Source organism: Gorilla gorilla, chromosome 4 (assembly GCF_029281585.2).
Source record: "Gorilla gorilla gorilla isolate KB3781 chromosome 4, NHGRI_mGorGor1-v2.1_pri, whole genome shotgun sequence".
Lineage (NCBI taxonomy): Eukaryota > Metazoa > Chordata > Mammalia > Primates > Hominidae > Gorilla > Gorilla gorilla.
The window spans coordinates 56,385,566-56,398,657 of NC_073228.2; the positions used below are offsets into that span (position 1 = coordinate 56,385,566).

A 13,092-nucleotide genomic window follows, 5' to 3' on the forward strand; every position below is an offset into this window, starting at 1 on the left:
CTGAGGGAGCATGACAGCTGCACCTGGGCTCCCCAGAGCATGCTTTGCTTCAGATTTGGAGCTCATCTTAATTAGATCTTGTATCTTTTCTTCAGGGAGCTGCTGGGATTTAATGATTCTTGGCTAATTGCAGAAAGAGGGCTGTTACTTAAGTAGATGTGTGTCTGTGTGTGTGGTTTGACTATATTTGAGCCCGAGTTTGCTAAAGGCATCTCCGCCTCAGTCCTGAGGTGCCTGCAGGCCCGGTACATGGCAGACACATTCTACACCAATGCTGGCTGCACCCTGGTAGCCTTGAACCCCTTCAAGCCTGTTCCTCAGCTCTACTCGCCCGAGCTAATGAGAGAGTACCATGCTGCGCCTCAGCCCCAGGTAAGGCTCTGCTGCTGCCTGTGGCCTCAGGGCTCCTCTACCTCCCGCTAAACCTCTTTGCAGTTACCCCTGTCCTTATTCATCTATTCACCAGCAATGTGGTCATTCAGAGTCTGCTAGTGCCACGGCCTGCCCAATAGGAGCTGGCAGAATTTTGAACCATAAAGAACTGACTACAGGACAGAAGGTGCAAAGTGGGGAATAAATAAATATTGGTTTAACTGAGTTTGGAACCTAAAATAGAGACATAAGAGAAAGGATTTTTTTTTTCTTTTTTGCGGTTTTATTAACAGGAAAGGATTTATAAAGGTATTATATATTTGTGTATTTAACAAACTACCTTTTTATTTTTTATTATTATTTATTTATTTATTTATTTATTTTGAGATGGAGTTTCAGTCTTATTGCCCAGGCTGGAGTGCAATGGCATGATCTGGGCTCAGCGCAACCTCCACCTCCTGAGTTCAAGCAATTCTCCTGCTTCAGCCTCCTGAGTAGCTGGGATTACAGGCATATGCCACCACACCTGGCTAATTTTGTATTTTTAGTAGGCATATTGGTCAGGCTGGTCTCAAACTCCTGACATCAGGTGATCTACCCACCTTGGCCTCCCAAAGCGCTGGAATTACAGGTGTGAGCCACCGTACCCGGCCCTATTTATTTTGAGACTGAGTCTCTCCCTGTCACCCAGGCTGGAGCGCAGTAGTGCGATCTTGACTCACCGCAACCTCTGCCTCCAGGGTTCAAGTGATTCTTGTGCCTCAGCCTCCCGAGTAGCTGGGACTACAGGTGCCCACCACCATGCCTGGCTAATTTTTGTATTTTTAGTAGAGATAGGGTTTCACCATGTTGGCCAGGCTGGTCTCGAACTCCTGACCTCAAGTGATCCACCTGCCATAGCCTCCCAAAGTGCTGAGATTATAGGCATGAGCCACTGAGTCCAGCAAAACTACCTTTTTAGGAAAGAATGAAATTATACACGATAAGGATTGCCCTGGAAAATTCAGCATATGTTTATCTCTACTGAGGAAAGTAACTTATTCTTTTACTTAGAAAAGGATAAGTTATTTGGGGTGGGGTGGTGGAGGTACAGACAGATAATGAGCTTGTTGGTGTAAAAGTGCATGATGCATTCAGGGAGAGGTGAGAGAAAACTTGCTGGCAGGAGGGAGGTCTTGGGGGCAAGAGGGAGTAGATGAGAGCAGGAAGACGAGAAAGCCAGGGTTGTTTGTGAAGAGTCTGAAGCACCATAGCAGGCAGAGAGAATCTGCAGAGCATCTTCATCCAGGTAGAGGTGGGACTGGGAACAGAACCCACTAGACGAATAATTACTGTGGGAGTTGGGTTCAAGAAGGTGAGGCAGGAGGCAGAGACAACAGTTGGAGGCTTTGTATCCCTCCAGGTGATAGGTGGCTGGGGCAAGGGCAGGTGTAGAGAGGAGTGGCTCTGATGCCATATGGAACAGTTGCCTTCTCCCTCAGCAAGCTGTGGGTAAGTGATCACTGCTGGCTGGGTTAGCTAGGCATTGTGGAGATGGCGTGGCCCTCCAGAAGTTCATGCATGTTGAGATATCCAGTTGGAATCCAGAGGAAGTCAGTCCTGAGAGCCCTGTCTGCTGTCTGCCCTGCCTCCTGAAAAGTAAAAGCCAAGTCGTAGTCCCCTATGTTTCCTCAGCATCCAGCTTGATTGATGCCTAGTACATTGAAGACAGTTAATAGTTGTTGAAGAAAAGGGGAACAGTGGCTTTGGAATTTAAATCACATGGATATACTTACTTGCTGAGTGGCCTTGCAAGGTTATTTAACTCCTCTGAACCTCACATTCCTTATCTATAAAATAGGGTTATATTTCCAATTAGTGGAGAGACTTCTTAGTAGTTTATATGAACTTTGCAAATTGTAAATTATAGTAATATGAAGTAATAGGCAGAAGGATAAGACAATTAAAGCAAGATAAGATGGGAGTATAAAGTGTTAATGTCGTAAACTGGTCAAGGCTAGCCCTGCTTCTAGGCTGAGAGAAAATGAGTAGGTAAAGCCAACATAGGGGTTCTAAAGTTGGGCCTAACAGTGTGACATCCAGAAAATTTTTCTGGAGGAAGCATCCCACCACTGCTATTGGCAGCCTCCCCATCTCAGTCATCACTGGCTCAGTCATCATTGAAAAACAGGCATTCCCTCACATGACCTTTCACTCCTTTATGTTCCAGAAGCTGAAGCCCCATGTGTTCACTGTGGGTGAACAGACCTACAGGAATGTCAAGAGCCTGATTGAACCAGTCAACCAGTCTATTGTTGTCAGTGGAGAGAGTGGTGCTGGAAAGGTAGGAAGACGTCTTTCCCATCCTGTCAACTCACGACTGGCTGGGTGGACAGGGAGGCAGGGGTCATTCCTTGGCCTTCCTTGTGGAGTTGTTTGCTTCCTGATCATTCCCACATAGGCTGGCTGAAGCTGGGGTTGGTGCACAATGGTGGGCTAGCACTGAGCCGGAAGTCAAGAGACAGGATTCCAGTCCAGTCTCTACTGCAAGCTCTGCCATCACCCTGGGTGAAATAGGAATGAAGCTTCTTTTCTAAGCCTTATTTTCTCATCGAAAGTGTCTCCCAGCTCTTGACACCACTGGAAACAAAAGTCAGCTGCTGGGGATTCCAGCATAGTGGTTAAGAACACATCAGAAAAGTACTTAGCTTCTGCAAAGCTCTCAGTTCTTCCACTTGTAAAATGGAAGGGAAGGGAGGACCAACACCTGACTCATAGGACTTCTGTGAGAGTTAAATGAGTCACTGTACATATGGCACCTGGTGGCATGCTTGGCATGTGGCAGTGCTCCTCCAAAGTAGCTGGGGTTCTTGTGGGAAAAAGTTTATTGGAGTAGACCACCTGAACCCTCTGGGTTGCGCATGGTGGCAAGGGCAGTATATTGGGCCAGGTGTTGGGGAGGACAGAAGCTCCTGGTATGGCCACGTGGCCTTCTGGGTAGCAAAACCACAACAGATGAGACAGGATGTTGCATACAGATAAGTGGGGAGTTGCACAGCTGGTCAAAGGAGACTATTGGCCAAGGCCTTGCCACCTTGACAAGCCTCACCCAGCTGCCTCGCCCTTTCCACAACACTTTTACCTTCATGAGGAACTCTTTGGACCATAAACTCCTCCTGCCTTCACTCACATATGAGAATTGCTGAACACTGAGAACTTGCCAGGTTCTAGGCTTCTGGCTGGGCACTGAGGGGTGGCAGGGGGATGAAAAATGCAACATGTAGCTTTCAGGGGGCACTTAGTCTGCTGAGAGAGACAGACAAGAAAACAAAGACAGTAAGTTGCAGGGATGAGGGCTTGGACTTGGGTTAGGAGGGGATCTCTAGGAGCTATATCAAGGTGGCTAGTGAAGTGGCTTATGCCCAGCTTCTCAACGAAGCCTTGTCCCCCAGAATTGCTCTGGGGAACTGAAGCTGAACCTGGCCCAAGACTCATTCAACCAGAGAGCTTGGTAACCCTTTATTGAGCAGCCACTGTAACCCTGGGCTGGGCCTGGTATATTTTCAAAAATTTATTTTTAATAAATAGTAATGTAGTTACATAGTTCAAAAAATCAAGCAATACTACAAGGCTTATAAAGAAAAACAGCAAACCTGCTCCTTGTCTTTCAACCTTGTTCCCTGTCTCCAGATGCAGTTACTTGCACATCTTTTATCAGTTTATTTGGGTGTTTACATCCGTATTTTTAAACTACTGCTTATATTGTTACTGACTTTTTGGTTTTGGACCTTATCTGTTCACTTCCTACTTTGATGAGGATTTAACCCTTATTTCCCTGCCCTCAAAATACATATTCTGTATATAATTATTTCATAATTTCTAATTAAGTTAATAAGCAGTATTTACATGGTTATGGTCGTGTATATGCATAGCAGAGCCATATAATATACTATATATTCTTGCATAATTTTTATTTTCCCTCTGTTTTCCCTGTTTAATAGTGGTGTACAAAAACTAAACCAGTGAAAAAGTGGGGCAAGTAAAATAAATAATAAATAAATAATTGCCCCATTTTTTCACTTGTTTAGTTTTTATATACCATTATTAACTCATTACCAGACTTGTCACCAAATCTGGAAAACACCTGTCAAACTGGCAAGCAAATCAGCTTCTTTCATTGGAGATACCCTTCCTAGAGCTCTCAGACCACATCTTTTCTTCTGTCTGGATTGGTGCCTACTGAGGGCTGCTGCCACACAGCTGTTGCATGGAAGCTTCTTTGCTTCTGCACATCCCCAGATTCCCATCTGTCCTAGGATAAATCCCCCATGGCAGGAGCCCATAGCGTTCTCTTTATTTTGTTTTTGTTTTTTTTTTTTTTTTTGGAGACAGGGTTTCTGTCACCCAGGCTGGAGTGCAGTGGCACAGTCTCAGCCCACTGCAACCTCCGCCTCCCCAGTTCCAATAATTCTCATGCCTCAGCCTCCCGAGTAGTTGGGATTACAGATGCATACCACCACACTCAGCTAAGTTTTTTTTTTTTTTTTTTTTTTGAGACGGAGTCTCACTCTGTTGCCCAGGCTGGAGTGCAGTGGCACAATCTTGGCTCACTGCAACTTCTGCTTCCCGGGTTCACACCATTCTCCTGCCTCAGCCTCCCGAGTAGCTGGGACTACAGGCGCCCGCCACCACGCCTGGCTAATTTTTTGTATTTTTAGTAGAGACGGGTTTCACTGTGTTAGCCAGGATGGTCTCGATCTCCTGACCTCATGATCCACTCGCCTCGGCCTCCCAGATTGCTGGGATTACAGGCGTGAGCCATCACGCCTGACCTGCTAAGTTTTATATTTTTAGTAGAGTGGGGTTTCGCCATGTTGGCCAGGCTGGTCTTGAACTCCTGGCCTCAAGTGATCTTCCCGCGTTGGCCTCCCAAAGTGCTGGGTTTACAGGCATGAGCCACCATGCCTAGTCTCCATGGCTTTCTTTTTCTTCATTTACTGCCTTGTTTTGTTTTTATGAACCATATTCTTTTTTTCTTTTTTTTTTTGAGACCAAGTCTCGCACTGTTGCCTAGGCTGGAGTGCAGGTGGTGTGATCTCGGCTCACTGCAACCTCCGCCTCCTGGGTTCAAGCAGTTCTCTGCCTCAGCCTCCTCACGAGTAGCTGGGATTACAGGCGCCTGCCACCACGCCCGGCTAATTTTTGTATTTTTAGTAGAGACGGAGTTTCATCATCTTGGCCAGGCTGGTCTTGAACTCCTGACTTCGTGATCCACCTGCCTCGGCCTCCCAGAGTGCTGGGATTACAGGCGTGAGCCACCACGCCCGGCCAAACCATATTCTTTAGTGGTTTGCTGAACAAGGTACGTGGAGGGCAAATTGTTGCACATCTGAAAATGTCTATTCTGCCTTGAATCTGATTGATATTTTGGCTGGGTTTTATAATTCCAGGTTAGAAATAATTTTCTTTCTGAATATAGAGACTTTATTTTCTTTTTTCTTTTTCTTTTTCTTTTTTTTTTTTTTGAGACAGAGTCTTGCTCTGTTGCCAGGCTGGAGTGCAGTGGCACAATCTTGGCTCACTGCAACCTCCGCCTCCCGGGTTCGAGCAGTTCTCCTGCCTCAGCCTCCCAAGTAGCTGGAACTACCGGCATGCACCACCACACCCAGCTAATTTTTGTATTTTTAGTAGAGATGGGGTTTCACCATGTTGGCCAGGATGATCTCGATCTCTTGACCTCGTGATCTGCCCTCCCCGGCCTCCCAAAGTGCTGGGATTACAGGTATGAGCCACTGTGCCTGGCCGAGGTTTTATTTTCGTATATTGCTGTTGAGAGAGCCAGTTCATAATGGTGATTTTTTTTTTTTCCCCAAAGGTTTTAGGTATTAAAATTCACAGTGCTGTGTTGTGGTATAGCCTTTCTTCACTTATTATGCTGGGTACTTTGTGTGGGTCTTTTTAACTTGGAAACTCATGTCCTTTTGTTCAGGAAAGTATTTTTGTGTTATATCTAATAATTTCCTCTCCTGTTTTCTCCTTCTGGAACTTCTGTGAGGAAATTTGGTTAGTTGTGCAATCATGTTTTTCTCACCTATCCTCCTTTCTCTTTATTTTTTTAATCTTCTGAGAGATATTCTTTTCTTTACCTTCCAATTCTTTGGAACTTTGAATATTTGTTAAAAATTTTAATTCTACATTCTAGTTTTTTTCTAACATTTATGATATTTGTCATTTCACGTAAAAGAGGCTTATGAAATAATGATCCTAGAGTGTCTGTTCATATTTGAAAATAAGGCGTTAAACAACTGATTAGAATCTGTGTTTATGTACAAGATTGTCAACCAATGGGGCCTCACTGTAAGTAGCTTTTTAAACTTGTGGGATCCCTGAATGGCCATAACTTTTCCCATGAGCTTATTGGTGTCTCCAGAAAAGATTCCTCCAGTCTTTCAGCAGAGAGGTGGAAACTATAAAGAATCAAATGGAGATGATAAAAATTTAAAACATGATAAATATTTGGGCATATCAACAGACTAGACATGCAAAAGAATGCATTAGTGAACTTAACAGTTGGTGAATAGAAATTATCCAAATTGAAAAACAAAGAAAATTGCATCCAAGAACTGTAGTACAATATCAAATGGTCTGCCATTGAACAATGCAGAGGTTGGGGCACCAACTCCCCACGCAATTGAAAATCTGCATGTAATTTAACTGCTGATTAACTACTGTCGACTGGAAACCTGACAAATAACATAACAGTCAGTACGTATTTTGTGTGTTATATGTCTTATATACTGTATTCTTACAATAAGATAAGCTAGAGAAATGAAATTAAGAAAGTCAGAAGGAAGAAATATATTTACTACTTAAGTGAAAGTGGATCCTCATAAAGGTCTTCATCACTGTCATCTTCACTTTGAGTAGGCTGAGGAGGAAGAGGACAGTCTTGCTTGGTCTTGCTGTCTCAGAGGTGGCAGAGGTAGTGGAAGTATAATAGAAGGGGAGGCAGGAGAGATTTATTGAAAAAAAAACCCACGTATAAGTAGACCCATGCAGTTCAAACACGTGTTTTCAAGGGTCAACTGTACTTGTAACTGGTGTCCTAGGAGTAGAAAGAGGACATGGGTCAAAAGTAATATTTTTACAAAATTAACCAAAGATGGCAAGCACAGATCCAAGAAGCTCAAAAAATGCCAAGTAGAATGAATACAAAGAAAACACATTTAGGCACATTATGGTCAAAGTGCGAAAACTAAATATAAGAAAAAAATCTTAAGGACCAGGTGCAGTAGTTCACGCCTGTAATCCCAGCACTTTGGGAGGCTGAGGCAGGCGGATCATTTGAGGTCAGGAGTTTGAGACCAGTCTGGGTAACATGGTGAAATCCCTTCTCTATTAAAAATACAAAAAATTAGCAGGGCATGGTGGTAGGTGCCTGAAATCCCAGCTACTTGGGAGCTGAGGTGGGAGAATTGCTTGAACCCAGGAGGAGGAAGTTGTAGTGAGCCAAGATCATGACAGAGTGAAACTCTTTATCAAAAAAAAGGAAAAAAAAAATCTTAAAGGAAGCCAGGAAAATAAATATTACATAAAAATGAACAAAGATAAGAATGACCATAGGAATCTTGACAAAAACTGTAAGCCCACAGATAAAAGTGACACCTTTAAGGTCCTGAAAGAAAAAAATCTGTCAACTTAGAATTCTGTTATCAGCAAAAATATTTTTCAACAATGAAAGTGAAATAAAGACTTTAAGACAAATAGAAGTTGAGGGAATTCATTGCCTGCAGACTTGCACTGCAAGAAGTGATAAATTCTTTAGTGCAAAAGAATATGAAAACCAGATAAATATTTGGATCTACACAAAGGGGTAAGTTTCAGCATCACAGATGTAAAACCTTTTATTTTTTTTTGTCTCTTTAGAAGATAATCACTATAAGGCACAAATGGTAACAATGCTTATATGATAGAATGGAATCATTAAAATGCCAAATTTAATCAAAGGCAATAAGAAAAAAGGGAACTAAGATCACATGGAACAATTAAAAAAAATAAGATGGTAGATTTAAACCCAGGCATAGTGACAATTACGATAAATATAAGTGGTCTACTCGTGGATAAGTTCAAACTAAATGGATGGGAAAAAATATAACATCCTAACACTCATAAAGGAAAGCTGAAGTGGTTACGTTAGAACAAGCAATGTTGCTAAGGATAAGATGAGACATTTCATAATGATAAATGGGTGAATTCATCAAGAAAACAGTTCTAAACAGGTGTGTACCTAATTACAGTTTCAAAATACATGAAGTAAAATCTGCTCTCATTGAAAGGAAAAATATATAAAATCAAAACTACATTTTGAGGCCAGGCACAATGGTTCACACCTGTAATCCCAGCACTTTGGGAGGCCAAGGCTGATGGATTGCTTAAGTTCAAGACCAGCCTGGGAAATGTGGGGAAAACCCATATCTACAAAAAAATAAAAAATTAGCCAAGCGTGGTGGCTTGTGCCTGTAGTCCCAGTTTACTCACACAGAGCAAGCAAGACTCTGTCTAAAAACAAAAAACAAAAAGATTAAAATGATACAAACTATGTTCCTTGAGCTGAATAGAACTAGAAATAAATAACAAAGACACCTAGAAAATCCTACAACATTGGGAAATTAAACAGTGCACTTCTAAATATCCTATGGGTCAAAGATAAAATCAGAATGATACTATAAAGAAAAAAATATCTATCTATCTGTCTATCTATCTATCTCACTATGCCTGGGTTTAAATCTACCATCTTATTTTTTAAATTGTTCCGTGTGATCTTAGTTCCTTTTTTTTATTGCCTTTGATTAAATTCAGCATTTTAATGATGCTATGCTGTCATATAAACATTGTTACCATTTTTGCCTTAGTGATTATCTTCTAAGGAGACAGATATATATATATGTACTTTTATATATATACATATATATACGTACTTTTAATATATATACATATATACATATTTATATATATACATATATATACACATTTTTATATATATACATATATACACACACATATATATATATGTTTGTTTTTTTTTTTCTCTGAGATCCTCTGGCGCAGGCTGGAGTGCAGTGGTGTGATCTCAGCTCACTGCAACCTCCACCTCCTGGGTTCAAGTGATTCATTTGCCTCAGCCTTCCGAGTAGCTGGGATTACAGGTGCATGCCACCACACCTGGCTAATTTTTGTATTTTTAGTAGAGACTATGTATTTTTAGTAGAGACGTTATAGTTTCACTATGGTGGCCAGGCTGGTATCAAACTCCTGGCCTCAAGTGATCAGCTCGCCTCAGCCTCCCAAATTGCTGGGATTACAGGCGTGAGCCACTGTGTCCAGCCTTGTCTGAAATTTCATTACCAAGTCTGTATTAGAAAATATTTTGAACTAATAAATTAAAATGAAAGCACAACATCTTCATTACCTCTTTTTTTTTTTTTTTTTTTTGAGATAGTTTCGCTATTGTTGCCCAGGCTGGAGTGCAACGGTGCGAGCTCAGCTCACTGCAACCTGCGCCTCCGGAGTTCAAGCGATTCTCCTGCCTCAGTCTCCCTAGTAGCTGGAATTACAGGTGGATGCAATGACACCCAGATAATTTTTGTATTTTTAGTAGAGACAGGGTTTCACCATGTTGGTCAAGGCTGGTTTTGAACTGCTGAACTCAGGCAATCCACCCATCTCGGCCTCCCAAAGTGCTGGGATTACAGGCATGAGCCACTGCACCTGGCCTCATTACCTTATTTAATCTTAATTACCTCCCAAAGATGCCTTCTCCAAATGGAGTCACATTGGGAGTGAGGGCTTCAAAATATGAATTTGAGGGGAACACAATTCAGTCTGTGGCATACCTTAAGAAGCTAGAGGGGAACAGAATAAACCCAAAGTATGCAGAAGAAGGGAAAAAGTAAAGATGAATAAAATAGAAAAATTAATGAAATAAAAGACTTTTCTCTGAAAAGATGAATAAAATGATAACTCTCACTGGGTGCAGTGGCTCACGCCTGTAATCCAGCACTTTGGGAGGCCAAGGTGGGTGGATCACCTGAGGTCAGAAGTTAGAGACCAGCCTGACCAACATGGTGAAAGCCCGTCTCTACTAAAAATACAAAAATTAGCTGGGCATGGTGGCGAGCGCCTGTAGTCCCAGCTCCTCAGGAGGCTGAGGCAGGAGAATCACTTGAACCCCGGAGGCAGAGGTTGCAGTGAGCCGAGATCGTGCCACTGCACTCCATCCTGGGTGACAGCAAGACTTTGCCTCTAAAGAAGACAAACAAACAAAAAAATGATAACTCTCCAGTCAGACTTATAAAAAGAGAAAAAAGATGTAAATCACCAGTATCAGGAATGAAAGAGTAGACATCAATATAGATCTTACAGATTAAGATAATATTTTGAATAACTTTATGCCAAGAAATTATACAATTTAGATGAAATGGAGAAATATTTTGAGAAACACAAACTGCTGAAGATCACACAAGAAGAAAAAGAACCTGAATAGCCCCTATTTCTGAAAGAAATTGAAGTCATAGTTAAAAGCCTTCCCACAGAGAAAGCTCTAGGCCCTGGTGGCTTCACTTGTGAATTCTACCAGACATTTAAGGAAGAAATGTTACCAGTTCTACATAAAGTCTTTCAGAAGATAGAAATATCTCTTATCCCAAAGAAAAATCTAAAGAATCTACAAAGTAAGTTGCCACCTTACTGCAACTAAAAAGTTGTAGAGCATTTAGTGAGGTGATAGGATACAAGGTCAATATGTAAAGACAGTGTATTTCTATGTCCTAGCCACAAACAATTAGAAGTTAAAATGAAAGTATACCTCACTTCAGCTGATTAAGAACAAAAGAGTATGAATTAAAATTAGACTGCTTGGGGCCAGGTGCGGTGGCTCACACCTGTAATCCCACTTTGGGAGGCCAAGGTGGGCAGATTATGAGGTCAGGAGCTCAAGACCAGACTCACCAACATGGTGAAACCCCGTCTTTACTAAAGATATAAAAAATTAGCCAGGTGTGGTGGTGCGTGCCTGTAATCCCAGCTACTTGGGAGGCTGAGGCAGGAGAATTGCTTGAACTCAGGAGGCAGAGGTTGCAGTGAGCCGAGATTGTGCCATTGCACTCCAGCCTGGGAGGCAAGATGAGACTCCGTTTTGGAAAAAAAAAGTTAGACTGCTTGGGTATAAATTGGAGCCCTGTCATTGAGTAGATGCATGATTTTTAATAAATTTTTAAATTTCTATGCTTTGGTTTTATTGTTTTATAAACAATTGTATAATCACACCTTTGCAGGGTTTGCAAAAAAACATACACAGAAAGCCTCGATAGCTCAGTGTCTGCCACAGAGCTGAGAGAAACAGATGTCTACTCCCATTTTACAAACACAGGTAGAGGAAGTGCCTTGCCTGAGGCCAGGGTTGAATTCTGCCTTCACCCATTTTGTCAGCAACACTCTGGTGGAGAAGAGAGCTCTGGTGGGCACTGTTCTCTCAGGCAGGCTCAGAAGTGGGCGGGAACATAGATACAGCTCCCACAGGGCTGTTTCTGCCACAGACATGGACGTCTCGCTGCCTAATGAAGTTCTATGCTGTGGTGGCCGCCTCACCTGCATCTTGGGAGAGCCACAAGATTGCAGAGAGGATAGAACAGAGGATCCTGAACTCCAACCCTGTCATGGAAGCTTTTGGTGAGCTTGGGCTCCTTTGCACAGTATCTCAGTCCCATTTCCTCTGGGATTTTCCACCTTCCAGGGAGAGGGACAGTGCTTTGAGACCCTCTCTTGGGTGGGGGTGGAGGGTGAGTGTATCCTTCACTGCCTCAGATCCCCAACCTCTCCCTGGTACTCCTTAGCATCATTCTAACAGAGGTAATGTCGTTCAGTCCTCTTCCTCGCTCCAGCCTAGGCGGGTGGAGGGTGAGTGTATCCTTCACTGCCTCAGATCCCCAACCTCTCCCTGGTACTCCTTAGCATCATTCTAACAGAGGTAATGTCGTTCAGTCCTCTTCCTCGCTCCAGCCTAGGCACATATAACAGTCGTGCTGGAGAAGACCTGGTGGCTTAGCTCGTCCAAATTCTGTCTTTCTATCCAGTTTCCTGATGGTTCAATGAAGGGTACTTGTTAAGGGATACAAGGTGATTAGTGTTTGTGTTGGCACTGGAACCCAGATGTGCCTTCCTGTCTAAAGTCAGTAGTGACAGCTGATTGTTTTTGACCTTTCCCTTCAAAGAAAGGTCCCTGACTGCCTAGGCTTGCTCATTCCAATTTCTTGCCAGGAAGTTCTTCTAACTCCCCTGAATCCCACTTGCTAAAGCATGAGGGCCCATTTTCTAGTCCTGTCCCCTATGACATGAAAACCAACAAAGGGGCCTTTAGGTGACTTGAGCACGGGAACATGACCTCCAGAGACCTGCAGCCACCTTGGCTTATGAGGACTCTGCAAACCCAGGGGAGTGAAATAAACATAGGTGTGATCTGTAGGGAATGCGTGTACACTGAGGAATAACAACAGCAGTCGCTTTGGGAAGTTCATCCAGCTGCAGCTGAACAGGTAATAGCTGCTGTTGCCCTGGCTAGTGGGAGGACGGGATTGGGGAGGTTGAAAGTGGCTGGGGCAGTATCTGGCCTGGGCCACCCCTATGGGCAAAAACCCTGCTCCTCCTGGTGCATGCCCTTTACCTCAGGTGTGAGCTCTGAGGGTG

General features: G+C 43.0%; 1 protein-coding gene across 11 annotated transcripts in view; it reads left to right on the forward strand.

Moving 5' to 3' along the window:
• The window catches only part of MYO19 (myosin XIX), a 39,244-nt gene that overhangs the window by 6,932 nt on the left and 19,220 nt on the right, over positions 1-13,092 (forward strand). For 9 of the 11 annotated variants that reach the window (XM_004041867.5, XM_019027194.4, XM_019027195.4 and 6 more), the window contains 4 exons: positions 224-372; positions 2,582-2,695; positions 11,946-12,078; positions 12,872-12,941. In XM_004041867.5, the coding sequence (XP_004041915.5) occupies positions 224-372; positions 2,582-2,695; positions 11,946-12,078; positions 12,872-12,941 (466 nt within the window). The remainder of the gene's footprint in view (positions 1-223; positions 373-2,581; positions 2,696-11,945; positions 12,079-12,871; positions 12,942-13,092) is intronic. The other 2 variants (XM_063706517.1, XM_063706518.1) reach the window with 1 other exon arrangement.